The 22466-nt window shown below is 35.4% G+C and overlaps 1 protein-coding gene and 1 non-coding gene across 3 annotated transcripts; both read right to left on the reverse strand.

Annotated features, from left to right (window-relative positions):
- Positions 1 to 970: 970 nt before the first annotated feature.
- Lrp2bp (LRP2 binding protein) lies at positions 971 to 21382 on the reverse strand. 2 transcript variants are annotated; one of them, XM_040294486.2, is made up of 9 exons: positions 19680 to 21382; positions 18287 to 18413; positions 17401 to 17513; positions 16433 to 16546; positions 6818 to 6960; positions 6635 to 6740; positions 5355 to 5578; positions 3391 to 3565; positions 971 to 1809 (listed from the first exon to the last, which is right to left on the reverse strand). In XM_040294486.2, exons 2-9 carry the CDS (start codon positions 18390 to 18392, stop codon positions 1744 to 1746), a joined length of 1047 nt encoding a protein of 348 aa, XP_040150420.1. In that variant the 5' UTR covers positions 18393 to 18413; positions 19680 to 21382; the 3' UTR covers positions 971 to 1743. The 2 variants fall into 2 exon arrangements, with proteins under 2 accessions (XP_040150420.1, XP_005329271.2); XM_005329214.5 differs by having other exon boundaries at positions 19685 to 21381.
- On the reverse strand, positions 10003 to 10110 carry LOC120884384 (U6 spliceosomal RNA). Its single transcript, XR_005726803.1, has one exon. It is a non-coding gene; the product is annotated as a U6 spliceosomal RNA (small nuclear RNA).
- Positions 21383 to 22466: the final 1084 nt, after the last annotated feature.

The raw sequence follows: 22466 nt of genomic DNA on the forward strand, positions 1-22466 counted from the left end.
AGAGAATAGGTTGGGAATTTGGATCTTCACATGGTTGAAGGAATATTGTATGGATGGTATTAAAGGTTGCAAACCAAGTTTATATTGCAGAAAAGATGTAAGTGAGATGTTTTGAAATCTTGTAATGAACTTGAGACATTGAACAGTGTTACTAGGATCTCATAAAGTATTCAGTAGTGATATGAAAATGAGTTTCAAGGATGGTTTAAGTGTATAATTTTTGATATACAAAACATGACTGAGATATCTTACAGACCTAAATTTCCTCCTGAAATTTCTTTCCTTTATCTAAAGACAAAATAAAATTCAAGAAATACAAGCAAGTCAGAGCATAAAACAAGAGCAGGTTATTTTCTGCTATGTAACAGTTCTAGTGATTGATTGTCACATATGTAATTAATTCCATTTTTTCATTACTAAGAGGAGATCTTGTTTAAATCCACTAATGGAAAGAATGTTGTGATTTATAAAAATAAAGGCATATTAATTTATTATGTTAACAAAAAAGGGATAATTAAGGTATCTTTAAGACATATTTCAACGTATTTGTTTCACAATATATTTGAGGTTGCTATACAAAAAAGTTGCTATACAACCTTTTTTATTTTGGCCCAGGGGATCAAATCCAGCTACATCCCCAGCCCTTTTTATTTTTTATTTTCAGACAGGGTCTCGCTAAGTTGAGGGCCTTGTTAAGTTGCTGAGGCTGGCCTCAAACTTTTGATTCTCTTGCCTCAGCCTCCCGCATCACTGGGACTACAGGTGTGTGTCACCAGCCCCAGCACTATACAATCTTATGGATATGAATCTTACTATTCTTACTGTCACCATTTGCTTTCATAGATATCACTGACAGAAAGACTTGCTCATGGAGTTTTAAAACAAAATTTAGATATAATTCTTGTATAATTAGGTGATTTAATGAGATCTTTCTCACATTTTATTGTGCATTGAGTGTATTTGTTTTCAAAATGTAAAATGAGTTGAAAGACCAAGAAGCATCTTGCTTTAATGAATTATCTTATGAATATGCATCAGGGATGTAGTAATGGTGTTGCACATTAAAAAGATCTTTGAGGTAATATTTGGAGGAACAAAATTCCAAGCAATTTTCTTAGACCCTCTCTTTTTTAAAAGTTTATAATAAGTCAGTTATTTTAAAAAATATTTTTAGCATTAATAACTTCAGAAGTAGAAATGCTATATATCAAAAATGTTATTTGAAAATCTAATTCTTTACATTTCTTTGGCCCTTATTTTGTGAATTTAAAATTTTTTCATGACTGAAACAAAAAATTCAAATTAACAACGTGTTATTCAAAATTCACAAAACTAAGCACCAAAGAAATTTAAAGAAACTTTCAAATGGTGTTTTAAAATAATCTTGTAGCATTTATGCTTTGGAATTTATTAACTAGAACTGCTAAATCTTTAAGACACTGTGTATGTAAGAAAGGAAAAAGACATTTGCTTTAAGGAATAGCTTCAAATTTAATATGGTCTAGGCTACGCTATAGGTTAAGAGGTGGACTCTGAGGACTCTTCCAGCAATTTGATCCTGTGGCTAGGTTTCTGGTTGCAAAAATTATAGAATACAAATTCAAGAACAAAGGTAACATACCGTCTGTAAAATACCCAGGATAATATAACTGGGGATGCAGAAAATAACATACATAGCTGCCATAAAAATATACACATTATATGGAGTTTGGATTGACGATCTTTGATGAAATGCACTGTGGTCTAAATTCTTTGATGAATAACTAAAGAGTGAAGTTCATCTGCCATTGCTGGATTCAGACGACAAGCCTTAAAATCAAAAGGAGCCAGTCATTAAATGTATTCTAATTGTTTGAGTCTGTCTTCTTTTTTTAATGAATAGTAAAGAAAGTACAATGAGTATCAAGGAAATTTCTTAACATTTTCTATTCTGTATTTCTTATTAGAAATAAAGGAATTTAAAATCTAAAACCCATGCAAAATAGATCATGCTCAAAATATCCACTTATTGGGTCTGGGGTTGTGGCTCAGCAGTAGAGCGCTCACCTAGCACAGGAGAGGTCCTGGGTTCAATCCCCTCAGCACCACAAAACAATTAATTAATTAATTAATTAATTAATTAATTAATTATATTGTATCCAACTACAACTAAAAAATAAATATCTTTAAAAAAAATATCCACTTATCATTTGAAAGAGAGAAAATTTTATTAGAGCCAAGGAAAATTTTTGATATATGTACCTTGCTGGTGGGACTGCAAAATGGTGCAGCCAATATGGAAGGCAGTATGGAGATTCCTTGGAAAACTTGGAGTGGAACCACCTTTTGACCCAAAGGTCTATACTCAAAGGACTTAAAAACAGCATACTACAGGGACATAGCCACATTAGTGTTTATTGCAGAATGTCAGGAATTTGGGAGAGAGATCAAAGGTTATCCTGTCCAACACTCCCCACCCCCACCACCCTCCCCCTCCCCCACCTCACCCCCCAACTCTGTGCAGAAATTTTCCTTTCAGTACCCAGGGAAATTGATCACTAGCTTCTGGTGGCAGGAGGTGACTTATAAAGAAAACTTTTGTTTTTGTTTCCTGTTTCAGTTGTGTCAGGCAAGGATCTCATGACCTTAGGTCTTGCTTTCCCTGTGTTCTCCCACCCTGCCCTCATAGTACTGCCTTACCTTTTTCCATAATACAAGAACCTTGTCTCTAGTTGCTTCTTCCCACAGTTCCTTTTCTTTAGGACACTTTATTAGTTCAGTGAGATCACTTCAGCACACCCCCACCACCACCGCCATGTCCTTTTGCTCTGAATAAAACATTCTTCATTTCTATTCCAATGCCTCATATGACATGGTTAAACCAGACCCTGTACTGGTTTACTGTCTAAATTTTCTCCATTCCATCAGTATCTCCCATGGTAAATACAATAGCAAAAATGGACACTTCATTCTGAATATGGTCTTTTGTTTTGTTTTGTTTTGTACTAGGGATTGAAACAAGGACATTTTACCACTGAGCTACAAACCTGTGGTCCTCTTTTTTTTTCTTCCTCTTTTCTCAGCCTCCCAAGTTGTTGGGATTACAGGTGTGCACCACCATACTCAGCTTAAAGGTGGTCTTAGTGCAAAATAATGGGATGATCACCTCTCCATCATGTGGAAAAGAGTTCTAACATTGCAATGTTTGGTTTGCTGACTTTTCAGGATCTATATACTACATTTCAAGATATTTTTACCCAGAATTTTCTCTGCTTATATTAATTTAGAAAGAATACCAAGTGAGGATAGTCTAAAACCTAAAATGGACTTGGTTTGGAAATCAGAATAATGCAGAAAGCATTTATATTTTCTAAGTTAACAAAGACAACTTTATATTTTCTTCAAGCTTACTTTAGAATAATATAGTCTAGCTGTTTCTTCATCTTTTGTGATGCCCAGGCCAAGCTGAAGACACCGTGCGTGGTAGAAGGACGCCATGGCCATGCCTCTGTTGATGAATTCTGGGAGACAGTCTGTGACCTGGGCTATTATGGAGATGTCATGAGTCTCATCATAGTCAGCAATCCTGATAGGATGTTAAATTATGAAGTTAAAAAAACATCAGCTATGGTTTACATTTTTTCAAAATGACATGTCTAGAAATTGTCCTTGTAGTCAATGTTTCTCTGTTCTTTGCAAACTAGGTAGTCTGCTGAATAGTCATGTGATATTATCACCTGATACCGGAGGAATGTAAGCTAATTAAAGAGGTTACAGTTTCCCTATGACCTTACTCTTCAGGTTTAATAGCCATTAGAAAAAGATTGTACTTTTCTCATGATATTAAAATAAAATTTCTGGATAGTAATTTTCTCATAATAATATTTTAAGCTTAAAATAGGACCAGAAACTACTTTTAAAAGCTAGCATATCTATTTTCTTTAAAAGTGGGAAATAAAAAGGCGATCTTTTGTAAACCAGAGGCAAATATGGAAAATCATGTGACCATGATATCTAGTCAACTCCATGCTATTCACAACGTTAGAGAGAATAGAAATGGGGAAGATAATGGAAGTCCCACAGATTTTTAAGGAATAATTTAGTCTTAATTGGGATGGGCATGCACTCAGGGACACTGGAGGTCACTCAAAGCTTTAAGTAGCTGCTTCCTGAAAGCTAAGATGGGAGAGGGGAGAAGCAGGTCCTTCCTGCTTTCATCTCTTCATCACTGTCTCTTACTTGGGATGTGGGTGAAGGGAGACCTTGGGCTCTGCATGATCCTCAAATGCATCAGCAGATGCATAGTCTGATGACCACTTGAGAACATGCAGGTCTATTTTTCCTTGTACATTGCTTTTGTATAGTATGTAGAAAAGTGTGTGGAGCCTTATGGACTCAGAGAAAAATTCCCATATATTTTATAAGGGCGTCAGTCTTATAACTACTGTTTCATTTTATGATCATGAAGTTGTATTTTGATTGTGCAGTAACAGAACTTCATGACTGAGGAACGCAAGGAGTAATTTAAACTTAATTAGCAAACATTTTTTGATGCATCAATCTGTTATTTTAAATGCATGATTTTTATAATTCTGCTGTAAAAGTATTTTCTTATTACAAATAAACCAATTAATGTTTTAAAAAGCTACAGCACTGAAATCCTGAAGATAAGGGCATAGGATTGTGTTATTCAGTATGGTAGCCACTAGCCCTGTGTAGCATTTTTTTTTAATTAAAACTAAATCAAATTTAAATGTTCAGTCCTAGATTACATTAGATTCATTTTAAGTGCTCAGTAACTATTCCTAGCATTGTAGGAAGTTCTAATGAACAGATCTAGCCTAGCATAGAACATCTAGTAGTGTTTTTTTTTCTTTGTTTGTTTTTTTGGTGATTTGGGAGGTGGGGTTTTTGTCTTTCTGCATTGGCCAGACTAGCCTCAAACTTGCTATCCTGCCTCAGCCTCCCAAGTAACTGGGGTTATAGATGGGTGGGTTCTACCACACAGAGTTTACTGAAATACTTTCATCCAGAATCTTACTGCTGTTTGAATGTGTCCCCTGCAAAATTCAGGTGTTGCAAAGGTGACATTCTTTAAGAAGTTACTGGATCACAGGGGCTCTTCCCTGGTGAATGAGATTAAAGCTCTTAGGATGCTTCACACAGCTTTCATATTCCACTATGTGAAAACAGCATACGTCCTATCCCTTCCCCAGGATGAGGCCCTCCTTAACCAACGGAGGGTTAAGATGCCTGCGGCATCTCTGTTGGGTTTCCTAGCCTCCAGAACTATGAGAAACAGATTTGTATTCATTATAAAGTATCTAGTCTGTGGTGTTCTATTGTAGCAACACAAAATGGATTGAGACAGTCACCTTTTGGAAAATGTGATACACTTTGTAAAAAATTTCATCTTGTAGTAATACTGCACGAGATTCCCTTGAGCATAGACATTCCCACGTTCTGCTGCTTCTTTTAAGCAGTGCAGAGCAGCTTCAGTATCCTGGCGGATGCCATGTCCATAAAGGTACATGAGACCAAGAGCACCCTGGGACTCCAGGTTTCCATTGCCACATGCTTCTGAATGCCAATAAAATGCCTAAGAAGGAGCACAAGTTGATCATTTTATTATTAACAATTTGAAATTGTAAGGGGATTCTAGAAAGAAAAGGCTAATTATAAAATAGTACGATAGAACATTCATCTTTAGGAAGTAGTTCTAGCCCCTTGAATGTATGGCACCCAAGCCCTGAATGCACAGGCCAGCAAGAGTGCTGTCCACCTCGTGCTGGTGACGACACAGGCGAGAATGGCTAACAGGGGAGGATCAGCTGTCATTGTTTCAGGCTTCAAACTTTCCAGAGTAAGGATCAAGATGGTGTAAAATCAGAAGTGAAAGGCTTGAGGACACCTGCAATGAGTCTCCTAAAGGAGAGAAGAGCTGTGACACGAAGGAAAAGTTAGAGAGGGCAGCTGCCAAGATCAAAGACTACTGAGGATGGAAGCTGTGTGTGGTCTCAAGTGCATTTGCTTGATGCTCTATTATGGTGAATTTGAATTACTTTAAAAATCTACCTACAAGTGGCTGCTCAGTTATCTGAGGATAGTCTTAGTTGTTATCTGCCTCTTACTAATTTGCCATTCATTTCTCTCATAGAAGCAGAAGTCAGTTCTCTGTGTAGAATTTCTTGGAAAATGTTCCCATCATTGATGATGAAGAGATTATGTTTCTGTGAAAAACTTAAATGGATTTACCTTTTAATTCTTGATATATTTTGCTTAGTTTCATGGATTATTTCCTCAAATCAAAGGTGATATTATTTATTCACACTTAAGAGAATCTGGGCATTAGTTTCAGGACCATTATAGCTTTTATAATGTTATGCTTTATATATGTAACTTTATACAAAATACTCTCACCTCTAAATACTCGTTCCTATGGTAGAAATAGGGAAGATAGCATTTGCAGATGAGTAAAAGGTATGAGATGAGCGTTGAGATCCTAAAATATGAACTTTCTTTACATTTTAAAGGAAATGCAAGACACGTTTGACACTACACACTTATTCCCCACTGTTCTCTCAAAAAAAAATGAAGCAAATATGAATCTAAATGTTATGCTAGCATTAAAAAAAAAGAAGAAAGGGAATGTTACCTTTTCTAACTCTTTGGGTTCTTTTGTTGAATAATACAATCCTAGGATACACTGAGCCTTCACACTAGCTTTTGGATTTCCATTGTCTGCAGCAAAAAGCCACAGTCTAAAAGAGAAAGCAAGGTGAGTTACTCCCTGTTTCAGCATTTCAGTAAAACAAAATCTTGTTTCCAGTACAGTTACCTTTCAGCTTCCTCATCTGATCGTTTAACACCTTTTCCTTCATAATAAGCTCTTCCGAGGTTGTAAGCAGCAGCAAATTTTAAGTGTCTTGCTTTGGGACATGGAGAATCAACAATTTTCTTCATATATTCCACTCCTTTTTCCTTCCACAAAGGAAAAGAACAAACAAAACCTAGTTTTTAGTTTTACCCAAACTGAGTAATGCGTTGCATTTTCCTCTCCTCCCTCCCACTTTGTACCCCTGGTCCTGAAACAGCACTTACCAAAAGTAACTCACATTTACCAAAGTACAAAAATAGCCAGTAACTTCTTTCACATTATTTAATGAGTCTTTTAAAGTTATACATAATAGTAGAATCCATTTTGGTAAAATTATAAAAGCGTGGCATAAGTCTTATTCATATCAGGGCCCCATTCTTGTGGGTATACATGATAGTGGGATTCACTTAGGTATTTTCATATAGTTAAATAGGAAAATTATGTCAGATTCATTCCACTGTCTTTCCTATTCTTATGCCCCCTTCCTTCCCTTCATTCCTCTATGTCTAATCTACTGAACTTCTCTTCTTCCCCTCCCCACCTTTATTGTGGTTTAGCTTTCACATATCAGTGAAAATATTCCAATTTTGGGTTTTTTTGGGATTGGCTTATTTCACTTAGCACAACAGTCTCCAGATCCATCAATTTACTGGCAAATGTCATAAAGTTGTTCGTCTTTATGGCTGTGTAATAGTCTATTGTGTGTATATATACCACAATTTCCTTATCCATTCATCTGTTAAAGGGCACATAGTTTGGCTCCACAGCTTAGGTATTGTGATTTATGCTGCTATAAATATCATTGATGTGTCTGCGTCACTGTGTTGGATATATACTGAGAAGTGGGATGACTGGTCAAATGGTAGTTCCATTCCTAAGTTTTTGAGAACTCTCCATAATGCTTTGCAAAGTGGTTGCACCAATTTGCAGTCCCTGACTTTGCAATAACTGACTTCAAGGAGCAATAAAGAAGGTCAAGACTTTAGAGTAACATATTTAAAATGCAGAAAAAATATTGTTAACTAGAAAAATAATTAGTCACAACTGAAGGCAATAATTTTTTCAATAATCAATATTGGAGATAATTCTGAACTTGGAGACCTGTATTACAAAAAATGCCCTTTAGAGAAGTCCAAGGTTCCACTTCCCCCAAAGAAGTGGGGAATGATGTCAGATGGCAAATCTTGATAGAAGAAATGAGCATCCAATATGGTAAATACGTAGCAAATATCAAAGAACACACACAGAGACACACTAAACACACATGTGTAGATTTGAAGTGAGATTGTTTTTCAAAAGATTTGTGACTAACCCAAAAATTATTTTTGAGGTAATAGAATTGTAGCTGAAATATTTTGAAGTTGATAACATTATTAATATAACACACATACCACAGCAAATAACACCAAGGTTGGAGGGTGTTAAATAAAAACATTTCTCTTCAGGGTTCCTACATTTTTACCTGAAATAATCTGGCATTGATTCTATGTAAATGGTTATCAGTTAGAGATGCATATTATACTGTCTAGGGAAACTACTAAAAACAAAACAAAACCAAAAATATACAGCTCAAAAATTAATAAGTCAAAATAGAATACCAAATGGTATTCAAATTGCCCCACCACTATTTTCTATAGATTTGAATTAATTACTTTATGATACACTAAATACCCATACATCTACATGGCCCTTTCTAAACTCAGTATTTGTTACCTTTCGATCTATTTATCTATTTCTAAACAAATTTCACATTATTTTAAGTATAACAGATATATTTGGCTACTTATTAGTGTAAGTCCCCTCCCTCTCCCTTTGTTCATTCTTTAAAATTAGACTGACTATATTGTATATGTCCCTTTTCATATGAAATTTAGAATCAACTTGAGATTCATAAAAATTCTTGTAATAAATTTGATTATGATTTCATTTAATACATAAAGTTGAATCTGGGTAGCAATTAGAGACAAGATGTGAAAATAGTGTCTCTGAAAAATAGAAAAACTGACAAATGATGAACAGCACTATGGCCCAATCAACCTGTATAACATGAACTACACAAATCAATGTGTCCTGATTCTTGCGCTAAATTTATTCAAAGGATTTCTGCCTTATGCTAGAGAAACTGCCCAAAACTTTTTCAGATTCTGAAACCCGGTACAACTGTCCTCAACACAATTTATCTCAGTGAAAAAACTGGCAGCATTTTCCCCTCAATCCTAGTTTCAAATTTCACTTGTAGCTTCTCCAAATGTTGGGGCTTATATGTCATTATTACCTCTTGAGGATAATAGTGACCTTATAATGCTCCACGAAAAAGAAAACAGACATTTTAAGTCTTTCACATAAAACATACACAGTTTAACCAGGCTGTGAATCAAATTATATCAAGAATAAGTTGATAAATTCATGAAAGAAAGTGAAAAATTTATTTTATCTTTGCCCCCTTTTCCCTTGGGAAATAGTATGCTCAAGCTAAAAATGTAATCCTAGGTAAAGAGGAACCCACAGAATCTTTTTGCTCCTCTGATCTCCTTATATAATTACATTCAAGTCATTCTGATTCGGAGTTGTCATAGGTAACCCATTGAACCTTCCAATTTTCTTTTTTTACTTTTATTTTAAAGATGTTGATGGACCTTTATTTCATTCATTTATTTATAGATAGTGCTGAGAACTGAACCCAGCGCCTCATACATGCTAGGCAAGCACTCTTATCACTGAGCCACAACCCCAGCTCTGAACCTACCAATTTTCATCGTCTCTCTCTACTCCTTTGGGTTCTGACTTCCCACGTTACCCAATTTATTTTATATCCATCACTAAATTCAATACCTTTCCCCTCTTTTTATTCATGACATGGGACAACCTAGCAAATGCCCCATTTTTCTGCTGTCCTTAAGCAGCTAAATATGGTTGGAAAACCCCACAACTTTCTTTAAATTTATAACCACAAATTTGAGAGGAGGCCCTCAACACTGGTAAGCAATGCTATCAATTTGTCTTTTCAGTTCTGTCTTCCACTTACCTAACCTAATGGATAATACATTATTTGGGACCTTATCTTTATTTAAGCATCCTCACCCATCTCCTGTCTCCTCCTCAGCTCATAGTTTCACTTTATTTTTTTTCTACTTTTTAGTTTCATAAAGAACATGAAATGCTTTATAAATTTAAATGTCATCCCTATTCATGGGCTCTGTTAATTTTTTTCTGTGTTGTTCCAATTTTAGGACACATGTAGCTGAGGTGAGCATATAGCTTTACTTTTATTTCACCAAGAAAACAGAGGATATCAAATGAAACGCCAGGCCTATCATCTTACCTTATTTATCAATTTTTCCTCCAGATTTTATGTATGAACTTACAAACATACTGCGCTATCTATGATGGGGGCGGGTAGGGAGAATTTCTCTTGAGTCCATGATCTCCTTTAGTTACTGTACATATTACTTGTTCTACTTTATAGCAAAATTCTGTGCTTATGTCTACTTTCTTACCTCCATATAACTCCTCAACCAATTAAGGTCCATTATGACTCCACTGAAAATGCTTTTGTCAAGGTTTCCAATGAAATCCATCTAAACATATCCAGTAGATAGCGCTCATTCTACTCCACCTCTTAGCAGAATCTGAAACAGATGATCACTCGCTCTATCTTGAAATATTTTCGCCATTTTGACTTTTCCAGATCACCATGCTCTTCTGACCTTCCTACATTTTCCCTGGATAATGCTTCTCCTTCTCCTTTGTAGGCTCTTTTCCTCTCACCATTAGATGATGGATGGTTCCAATCTCTGTCTTTGGCTGCCTTCCCTATCTGTGTTCACATTCATCAATCTTATGCAATCTAATACCATAACTACCACTGCTCCACAGTTAATCCACCATTTATTTCTCCACTTCTGACTGCACCACTGAACTCCTGACACTCTACTTGACATCTCCAATTTTCAAATATAAACTTTTGGGTATTTCTATCATACATCATATCTGCTCCTCACTCAGTCATCCCATTTTTATTAAAAGCCATCCCACTTTTAGTAAAAGTCCTGTCTCCTCTAGAACATGTATCCTAAACCTTCCCACTTTTCTTTATTTCCACTATCACTATCATAATAATTTTTTTTAAAGTCATTATCTTATCTGAACTACATGGCTTCCTAACTGAAGTTCTTGCTTCCATTCTTGCATCAACTCACTCTTTACATAAAAGACAAATGATTTTTTAAAATGTAAATCATTTATTCCACTCCTCTTGAGTGACTTCACATTGCATTGAGAATATGAATCATGCCTTTGGCCACATTTTGTTAAATCTCATGAGGTCTGGACCCTGTCTCTCTAATTTGACTACATTTCAGTGATTCTGTTCTTTCTGTTTCTTGGGCCTTAGAATTAGTCATTTCTTCTGCCTGGAATGTTCTCCTAGACCTAACTGTACATGGTTATTCCTTATTGCTCAGATTTTTCATGTCTTCAAAGTGGCTTTCTCAATGTGAGACTATAAAGATCTTCCCAATCTAAAATGGCATTTCCAGCTACTTTCATATATAAACCTGTTTTATATTCTTCATAGTTCATCTAATTATCTTTCCTTTAAGTATATCTTTGCTGAGAAAAGTACTAGGTAAATGATGGGTACTTAATAAATATTTGTGAGAAGGAATGAATGGAAAAGCATTCTGGAACTATGAATGTGCAGTTCAAAGATGTGGTATAGGGAGTTGCGATAAGAAAAGATGAAATATTGGTTCCCATGATCACATGTGAGGTTAGAGTTGAATAGGAAGGTAAATCTACAAGACTACAAGACTAGGAGAAAATGGAGAATGAAGGATTGGACTAAGACCCAGAGTCTGTTCATTAACAGTGAGGAAATAAGAGACCTGGAGAGCCAAGGACTATGGTCATGTGGTAGAACACTGGGGTTTAAAATTTTTTTATGTGGTGTAAAACAAGATTTTTCAGGGCATGACATGGTTGAGGATATGGACAGTAGGTGGATGGCTGAAATGGAGAAGAGGCAAGGGACACTGGAAATGCATTGGGCCTGTCAAGGAACTCTATGGCTAAGGTGTTAGATTGTCCATTCTCATGGACACTGAAGTCAGATCAAATGATGGAATGACATGAGGAAGAAAACTAAACAGAGTCAAAGCCTTCAGAGTAATATAAGGAAGTGGGCAATGACCAGGAAATTGATAGAATTAGGAAAGCAATGGATGGGTATAAACTTATAAGTAGGTACTTTGTGTGGGTGGAGAGATGAGACAGTGGTTGAAAGGCTAATTGGAAGATATAAGTAAAATGGCAGCACCACCCTTCAAGATGGTATGTTGGAGACTAAAAGAGGAAACTTCTATGAAAGAGAGCTGCTGGTGGGACAACCAATTGTATGAAAAGGTCAGGAAGCAATCTGAGAAAAGGGAGACATTATTGGCCAATTGTAAGGTTTTAGAAGAGAAAGCAGCAGAAGGAGAGGGAGTTATAACAAAAAGCATCATGGTCAAGAAGCTGTGAGAAAACAGATGACCTGAGAAGTACAGTGTATATTTTGTGGTAGCCAAGTGATCCAGCTGTCACACTTGGTAGGACCAACTGAACTCAAAGTTCCATGTGGAATCTGGGTGCCAAGTTCAGATACAGTCATAGATGGCTGGGCCTGAGGTTATGTGGTGAAGCTCCTGCTGGGAGCAGTCAAGCAGACATGGGAAATTTGGGGCTTGTGGTGGGGACTGGAACAGCAGTTATTGGGATAGAAACTAAATAAGAGTGCTGTTTTGATAATATGATCATAGAAAGCCTCTCAAAAACTTTCAAAGATACCTGAAGGAGAGAGGCAAAGGCCACGAGAGAGATGACTCAACTGCTTTGTGTGAGAAACATGAGATAAATTTGCCTTTGCTTTGGTGACTCAAGGCTGCTTTGAGATTGTGGTGTGCTGATAAATAGCCAGAAATTCAATAACTTGGTTTAGCTAGCATCACTCACATTTCAAAAGGTTAATCAACCTGTGGAAAAGACATGATAAGTTTTCTAGAATTGAAAGGTTAAAAGCCAGATTCTAAGCCAAGGAGAATTTACCAAATAAATGTTACTTTGTATGGCCTCTCTTCTTGGCAGTCAAATACCTGGCTTCCCAGGAGAACATCACAATTTATGCTCCTTTATTTTGACCTTTTTGACATGATTGATATTTTGGAAAGATGGCCTTGGTGGCAGTATGAATGATGAATTTGGTACATGGACAGAAGTAGGGGATGGGCTTTTGTTATAAATCAGGTAAGGGGTATTGTGGGTCTGAACTGAAAAAAAGTGAGAATAAAAGGCTGGGGACAAAACTGAAAGATATTCAAAAGACAATGAAGAAAAAAGCAGAGGTGATTACTGACACTCTAAATTACTTATGATTGAAGTTCTTTGATTTTGATAATCTATGAAACTGTATCGATGGGAGAAAATTGGATACATTTTATTTAAATCTAAAGGAATGGAGTTTTCACACACAATTTGTGTATGTGTGTGTTGGGGGGAGGGTGATTCTATGATTTTCCTTGCATTCAAACACAAAATGTTCAATTTTGGTGCCTCAACCCCAGTGTTAAAAAGTCATGTAAGAAAGTTTACTGTCTGGATCCTACATAGTTTTACATAATTTATCCATAATTTACTGAAAATAACCTATCACATTAAGAAATCAAAATAATTTAATTTTAATCAATTTATTTATTATTTTAATTTAAAATATTTTGTTGACTTTTAGCACATTTTGTGTAGTTTGATGCCATGATGTTTGGCACACATAGGCTTTGTATTTTTATGTTTTTCATATTGACTATGGCTAAAGTTATCATTATATTTAACTATTTTTTTCCATTAAGTTTCAATGAGTGTTTCCATGCATACTTCTTTGGAATATCTTCAGTTAGCCATTTGACAATGTTTTCTGTGTTATTTGCTTTAAGTAAAGCAAATGTGTACTTTTTTATTAGGGAAATTTATGCAAATTATTCTTCTTTCATAGCTGAATTGAGTTTGAGTGCTCTTTTACTTTATATATAAAATTTTCAAGCATGCAGGAAAGTAAAAAAACAAAAACATTATAGCCACTGTATAGATTCAGCAACAATATTTTGCTATTTTTACTTCCTCTTTCTCTATATATTTGCTGATTTGATTCAAGTTATCCCCAGATATGTAAATACCAGGATAATTCTCCCCTAAATCTTTCAGTATGATCTGCAAAAGAAGAACTACTTCTGCATCAGCACAATACCAGTGTTATTTCTAAAAATGTCAAGTTATGAAATTGCGAATGCTCTAATTTTTTGAAGAAAAAAACTTTAAAGATTGGTTTTCACAAATTTAACTTATGCTATTTGTAATTTTTCTCTCACTCTTTCAAGTTGGATTGATGAGACTAGAATTCAAATACCACTGACAAATTTCTTTCTTTCTGCTATTCTATTTTTTTGTGTCAAAAATATTTTTTATTGATCCCAAATCTTTTGAGCATTTATTATTTCTTTGGAAAATTTGAATTATTGATTTTTGTTTTTGTAAATTCTCTCTGGTTAGAGAATATGTATATTTTGAAGGTTTCCAAAGAAGATGGTTTTAAATATAATCCTACCATTATCATCATTTCCTAAGCACTTATTTCTAAGTTTTATACTAAATAATCCCATAGCTCATGTGATGGGTTAGCCTTGATAGTATTCAAATGTAAATAGAAGATCACTGAGTTAGACAGCACAAATAACTATAAAACAAATGCCTCAAACAATTTTCAATTCTAGAAAATTCTAGAAAGACATGGGTAGTTTCACGACAACTGTGTTTAGGTAATGAACACAGTACAGCACCAGATAACCTCATGAAGAAATAACTACATCCCTCAAACTTTTTTCTTGGTCCTCCTTTACTTTTTTATTTCCAAATTAATTCTGGAAGTCAACTGACTAATCTTTCATTATTATCTTTCTTGAGACTTTGTGTGATATTTTTTAAAAAGCACATTGGTTTGTTTTTTCAATACTGGAGATGGAACCCAGGGTTACTCTACCACTTAACTACATTCCCAGTCCCTTTTATTTTTTATTTTGAGCTGTTCTCACTAAGTGTCCAGGCTGTCTTCAACCTTGCAATCTTCCTGCTTCAGTCTCCCAAGTTGCTACATTATATGTTTTGCAATTGTACCCTGCCTTTTATGCTCTTCTTACCAGGAAGTTTCAGTTTGTATCAACTGTTGTATGAAAACTTCCTGACACCACCACCTTTGAGCCTAGTGAGCAGCTATCTCAGTTCAGGACACCCAACTGCACCAGGTTATCAAAGCCTTTTACACTCATCTTTGACTCTCCAGCACCTAGTATTGTTTCTGACATCATTCCAAATGTTTGTGGAATTGCAAGTAATTAAATAATATATCAATCAAACTAATCTAGTGCAAAAAGACCACAAAAGTGAGGGTGAGTACCTACTTCATGGATTGCACAGTAGGTGCTCCCAGTAAAAAAAGAAAAAAGAAAGAAAGAAATGGATTTTCTAGCCACATTTGTGTCCTTCAAGAGCAATTTCAAGGATGATAATAGTCACTATGAATGTTCTAATTCACAAATTTGCTTAAATACTAGGATTTGTGTACATTTCAAGTGATATGTTTTTAGATGAATTAGATGTGGAATCAGAGACAGGGAGATGCATATTAAACATATACAAAGAGGCAAACTGGCTATATGATCTCACAATGAAGTTCTGGTAAGTTGTTTTCATAAAATAATAAGTGTTCATGTTAATATTAGAATCTGGAGTGATTTTATTTTTGCTTATTGTTAAAATTTTTATAAATGGTCATGTAGTTTTGGAATTTTTTTTTAAATAAAGGAAATCATTTTAAAAAGAAGTGTTATTGAAAGCAAATGATAGAAAGGAATATATTGAGTCAGAAATTCTAATTGACCCTTAGTGACTCAACTTGTATAACTAAAAAAGTCCCCAGCAAACTAATAATATAATTGCTCAGCCAAAAGTATCTAAATTTCCCCAGTATCTGTTTCTGACCTGATATCTCAAAATTTAGAGCAATAGACAGCTGTCTTTACTATCAATACAGTACATAAAATTCTATTTTTATCTAAGGTCACTAGATTCGAAGAAAATATCTATAATATTTTTAGGAAATATTTTAACATGTTCAAGAGTCCACTGTTAAAGTTTCAGTATAAAGAAGTCCATTCTTTTTGATAGTTGAACCTGGTTACATAAGCATCTGGAAGGATTTTGAAGAACTGATAACCCGAGGTTACAGCTGAGGAGGAGAAAGACAAAAGTAATTTTTTGACATAAATGTAAAAATAATATCATTAACCTTTAAAATATTTTTGCACAAAGTTATGTCTTATTTTTTGTTGCTCTTATACTGTAAAAGAAACGAAGATTAATGGAATTAGATATTAAATGAAATTAGATATTAAAATGAAAAATGGAGATTTATTAATTAAAACATAATTTAATTGTTCAAAATGATCCATTGACAATGAAATCTTAAAGTCTGTAAACAAAACAATAACTTACAGCATTTGCAGCGATCCCCAGCCCATCGTAATACATTACTCCTAGCTGGTAAGTTGCTTGGTGATCTTTCTCCTTGATTTCTTCAAACTGTTCTAATGCTTCTTCATACCAACCCTAAACCCCCCAGAAAATATTTAATTATTTTTATGATGATCTTAAAGTAATCCCAAACAGAGGCACACCGTGAGTTTATTTGTGCCAGAGGATACACAGTATTAAGTGGATACACAGTAATAAGTATTACAGCCATATTGGAACCCAGGGCCAAAGCTGAGAGGTCACACTATTAGTCACTGAGCTGTCAGTTCAGACTGACAAGTGCCTGAGTCTTCAATAAATATTTGTTTCTAGAATAAATGAAGATGCCATTAAAAGATTAGAGAGAAAGTGGGATGTGGGTGAATAACTGCCCAAATATTAAATGGATCATGAAGGATTGGAGATGTTCCCTTTTCAAGTCTAACTTGGGGTTTGATAAAGAATTGAGTCTATTTTACTGTAGTTGGGATGGTTAGTTTGCATAGTTTTCTTAGGTTCACCTCCCAGGCTATTCTAGCATAATATGAGTAAAAAAAGGAAATTGCCTCTTCACGCTATAAAGCCATTTTTAAGAACTAGAGAAGAATCAGGGCCTTCAATTGTTATTAGTATGAATGTATCTTAAAAATGATATTAAATATTTCGAGCAAAAATGTGTAAACTGAATTTTTAATTTTTAATGTGTAAATGGATTTTTATATCAAAATGACTCTGATAAATGACATTATTAAAATTATTTCTCTGAAAAAAGATCAAAGATCTCCTTAAGCTGGTAGTAGTGTATCATACTTAAAGCCACAACCATAATCCAGATAATTTGCCAGAATTTCTTGGCATAACAACATAAGGAACTCTACATGAAATTTTGCTCGGAGAATCTAACAACAGAATTATAGGGAACGAAAACAATTTTTTTAAAAAAATGATACCTCTTCAAAATATAGTTGACCCCGTAGGAAATATGCCAGAGCATCTCCTCTTCTTATTCTTTCCTTCAAGAGCTGCAATGCTTTATCCACCAAATTAGAATGGTTGTAATGATCTGATTTTAGAAAGTAAAAATTCTATTAATCATACAATGTGAATTTTCTCTCTCAAAAATTATATCAATTCATCTGGCACTGTTAATACTAATATTAGTTTCTTTCCTAGTTCTTATTCCTCAATCTGGCCTTCTTAGCTCAAGGAAAAAGTAACACTTGAAAAACAAAACAACAACAACCAAAAAAACCCACCATTACCACAGTACCTCACACTTTATCTGGTCTAATCAAGAAATACTCATTGATTTTTCAGACTAACCCTGGTCACTATTGGATCTGAGTTCTAAAATGTAGTTTGTATGCACACCTTGAGTTTTCTTTGGGCAAAGCTGTCTTGCAGGTGAGTTAAATTCTTAACTCTGAGCTGTAATTAGAACTACTCTCATCAAATAAGATGATCACCCCAAATTAAATTTTTGAAAATCTAAAGGAAACCAAATGGGTAGTTTTAAATGCCCCTTTCAAGTAAAGCATATTGTTATTCTCTTTGATAGAAGTGACATTTGGCTTCTGTTTCCTCAAAGCCTATTATTAAGTTCTCAGGGTAAAATAAGTATCAGGACCAAATTGTGTGATTCTTCCACTGATAATCTGCTACCAAATTAAGTAGTTAATTTCACAGATTCTTGCAGGAAACCTAGAAAGGGCTGTAAAATTAACCACTTCCTTGAAATCACTAAGATACATTCCTTGTCTTGTTTATGCTATTGCACATATTGAAATTCCAATAAAAAATATTTTCTAAAGGAAGATTAAATATTCAGATTTGTACCAGTCTTTTCCTTTCTCCATTGGAAGAATTGTGGGTGATTAGCAGCATACTGAGACATAGATGTATAAAAGGGGTTCTTGGGCAAATTTTCACTGGTCAACTTCATCCCGTTTCCACAATGTGTATCCTGTAAACAAGATTAAAAAATAAGATGGCAGAAAATTCTGTCTCTGGAAAAGTGCAAACAGAGATTCCATTCCCAGTAAGCACCCATTATAAAAGGTATCCTCCCCTCATTGCCTAGCGACAGGACAGTAAGCCACCAGCTCCAAGATGTGAACATTCTTTCCTGGGAAACAGGACACTCCACAGCTATAAGTCTTAGCTACTCTCCATGCATTTTTGCACAGTATGGGATTAATGATAAAACCTGTTTGCGAGTCCTGTCCGGCTATGAGTTCACACATTGCATTGAGTCATGGCACCCACCACAACTGCTGCCACTTAATAGAAATTGGTGACACTGGCCATAGAAATAGTTCCTGTGTGCTGGTAACTTCCTGCAGTCTTGTAACTGAAGCTCATCAAAGTAATCCATGTCAAGTGAAATCTTTTGTCCACTTTACCTGGGAATACCCTTTATTTTAGCTGTGTTGTTCAGTTTTGTCTTCCCATCTGTATTGGATTGCCATGTTATAAGACATATCACAGTTGAATGGTCAATCAGAGCCTTCATATAAAATGTAGAGGCCACCTCATTTGGGATGAAGAAGTCCAGGTTGGCCTATGCTGAAGGTAGTGAGACAGCAAACTCAATTGTTCCTGTGCTTTTTTGTTTACTCCTTGACATTCTACTGCTACAGCTTAGTTTCACCAATCAGGAACAGGCTTTCAGTCAAGGTTCCTGGTTGGTGGATAAGAGAACTAACTACTCAAGAGATCCTTAGTGTGATTGGAAGGATGCATTTATATAATTACAGGATTCTATTTTTAGAAAATAATTTACTTCATTAAATAAGAATGAAATGCAGGATATGTTATTAGCAAAAAAATTTCACTGAACTATCTTTGTAAGTTTGGAAGAGCAAATCTTTTTAAGAATTGATGTAGTTTGGACTATTATATAAGTTGTTTGAACTATGGGATTTTATATATTCCTTTCTAAATATATAAAATTATTTGATTATGTGATTCACAAAATCTGTGGTTGCATTAAAGAATATAACGGTGAAGCAATATTAGATAAGGTATTTAGAAGAACAACAATTCAAGTAGGATGTTTCAGATAGTATATAGTATCACTCAGAAACTGGAGGTAGAAGTTTTTATTTTCACAGAAGATATTAACCCAGAATGCTATTATAGCCGCCCTCCCCCTCCAGAAAAAAAAAAAAAGTTAAGAAATTAACATTCAGTACGGGCATCAGAAATGTAGCAAATCAGAAAACAATACCTTACATTGTTTGAGCTCATATGGTCCTCTGGTGTTGTAAGGCTGCACATGTTACTTTTGCTCGGTCTTATTTTTGCTGTAGCTTAAAAGAAGTGTTGGAGAGGGTCTGGAATATTAAAAAAAAAGATTTATTGAGTTTTTACTAAATATCAGGTATTGTTATTTGTTCTAAGTGCTTTGAAGGCAATCACTCCTACAAAATTTTATGAAACAGGGACTATTATGAGATCTATTGGACGCATGAAGAAAATAAGATGTGGTGAGGATGTTAAATTACCCAATGTCACAGGGGCTAGTAAGTGGGACAGGTGGGATGACCTTGCACCAGTGTTTTATTATTTTATCTCTTAAAAAAAAGCAAAACATGGGGCTTTTTTTTTTTAACATGGAAGGACTCTTGTAATAGAATAACCTGAAATTTAGCACTTTCTATTATCAGAAAATGAGAATGAAGAGAAGACTGGAAAAAAGTGAGGGCATATGTTTATTTTTGCCAAATCTTGGGATCAGTTAAAAAAATCATCATTTGAAGCTTGACAACTCTTCAAATATGTTGTAAATTTAGAAAATTCTATATTACAAACTGTCTGTATACATTAAGTGATAGCATAGAATCTGAAAGAGATCTATGATTGTAACAGGAGGAGCTGGTGTAGGAAATACTGATGGTGCCCTTCTCAGACCCTCTTTGTGAGTTAGTGACCCCATCCCCATCTGTTGTGAAGGTTAACTGAAAACAACTTAGAGCTGTTTCCTTTTTGTAGCTTTCTCCCTAATAAACTCTGTTCCTAGTGAAACATGAGTCCCCTCAGTTGGAACACTTTGCTCCTTCTATCTTGCAGACAGAGCACTTAAAAGTTCATCCCCCCATTAAAAGGGGCAATCTGTTTCAAGCATCCTTGCACATTCTTTCTGGGTGTTATGGTTTGGATCTGCAATGTACTCCCAAAGCTTCTTCCCCAGTGTTCAGAGGAAGGTCTTTTGGGAGGTGATTATCATGAGGGCTCTCTCTGACCTACTGAGTGGATTAATCCATTTATGGATTCATAGCTTAATAGTTTTGGGAAGGAAGGGCTTTGTTATAAAAGCACAGTCTCTCTCTTTGCTTCCTGGCTACCATGAGATGAACAGCTGTTCTGCCACATGCTTCCTGCTATGATGTATCTGTTGCCTTGTCACAGGTCCACAAGGATGGGGCCAAGTGACCAAGGACTAAAACATATGAGCCAAATAAACCTTTTTTCCTTTAAGTTTATTTCTCTCAGGCATTTTATCACAGAAACAGAAATCTGACTTATGCAACTGGGTGTGTCATGAAAGCGAGGCACTGTGTGTTCTTTATATGAACCATTCTCAGGATTATGTTTGCAGAAAGGGATGTTGCAGAATAAGGTTATATCCCCTGAAAGAGCAGGCTTGCTTTTCTAAAAAGCAGGGAATCCCTCAAGCTCAGTGCTCCCCTCTTATGAAGCAGTCTACTGGGTGTGTAGGCATCCATCATGGGACCTGTGAATTACCTCTGTGGGAATGAAGGGCATGGGAACTGGCTCAAACATGCTGACACTCTGACTATGGCTTTGGCCAGGAGTGAGAAATCACTTATCTCTGACCCAGGAATCTTGTGCCTTTGTCAGTATCCATAAAACAGTCTGGTAGTTTTCATGTAATTTTGAAAGCATAATCTATACATATATGATGGAAAATTAGAAAAAAAATAAAAATACTTGCTATCCAAATTCAAAAGACAATTTTGGAACAGGCTTTTTTTTTTTTCCTTTCTGGCTAGGCCTATTTGTTTATTTAATATAAAAATACTTGGTCTCATGCTTTTCCTCTTGGATGCAGCAAATTTACATCATTCCCTGAAATGAGAGAGAGAGAAAAAAGTATGCATAAAGGCAGGACACTTCCCCGCATCCCCCTGTAGTACTAGAGATTAAACCTGGGACACTCTTCCACTGAAACTTGTGATTATTTTCCCTCAGCCTTCCAAGTCACTGGAATGACAGGCATGTGCCACTGTGCCTGGCTTGATGAGATATCTTTCACAACCATAGAAGTTGTGGTAAGCACCTGAGGAGAGAGCCTAGTTGATTTTTGTTGCTTTTCTCTGATGTGTCTTGCATTCTTGTAAGCAAATAAGACAGGCTACAAAATATTGATATATTCAAAATCTGAATGCTAATTGCATAGGAGACATAAACCTCACCCATCCTGTTCCCAATGTGTGGTAACCTTTCTCAGTTAGGTCCTTTCCTGAGAGAATAACACTCAACACAAGGTAAATGAATATGATTCTGGATTTATAGAAGATTGTGCAGAAGAGTTGTTGCATGGTAGTTATAAATACAAACTTGGAGGATTTTCCTCCCAAATTCTTTTATATGTAATAATTGCTCATCCCTCTCAAAGCGTAGCAAAAGTTCAGGGAAAAAAGGGGCAAAAATCTGTTAACGGAAATTTAAATGGACCCATAGTCCTAATGATCATGAGAACCACCTCAAACTGGAAAACTGGATTAATCTTTTATAAAACCATCATGAGCAGACGCACAAGGTTGCTCATGTTCCTCAGGTCCTCACGCAGCTTACAAGTAACAGATAATAGCATCATATACTGGGAAGCTCTGTTGTCTTTAGTCTTATCTTCCAGGGAAGTTTGTCTAACAAAAGACACAGGTTTTAATTTTAGAGCAAGAAAGAGTGAAAGGTATGTTCTGAGAGGAAAAAGTTATATTCTGCTTGAAATCAGGGTAGAAACAGAGATTCCTGGTATCACCATTATTAT

This window comes from Ictidomys tridecemlineatus, chromosome 14 (assembly GCF_052094955.1).
Source record: "Ictidomys tridecemlineatus isolate mIctTri1 chromosome 14, mIctTri1.hap1, whole genome shotgun sequence".
NCBI classification, from domain to species: Eukaryota; Metazoa; Chordata; class Mammalia; order Rodentia; family Sciuridae; genus Ictidomys; species Ictidomys tridecemlineatus.

Bases quoted from the DNA above. Each gene is read 5' to 3' on its own strand.
- Lrp2bp (XM_005329214.5), bottom strand. From the start codon at position 19,729: ATGTGCAGCCTTACAACACCAGAGGACCATATGAGCTCAAACAAT. The intron at 17,514-18,286 runs GTACAAATCTGA...TTCTAAAATCAG, and splicing joins ATGGAGAAAGGAAAAGACTG to ATCATTACAACCATTCTAAT. The intron at 3,566-5,354 runs GTGACTGTCTCA...ACATCCTATCAG, and splicing joins TGTATCACATTTTCCAAAAG to GATTGCTGACTATGATGAGA.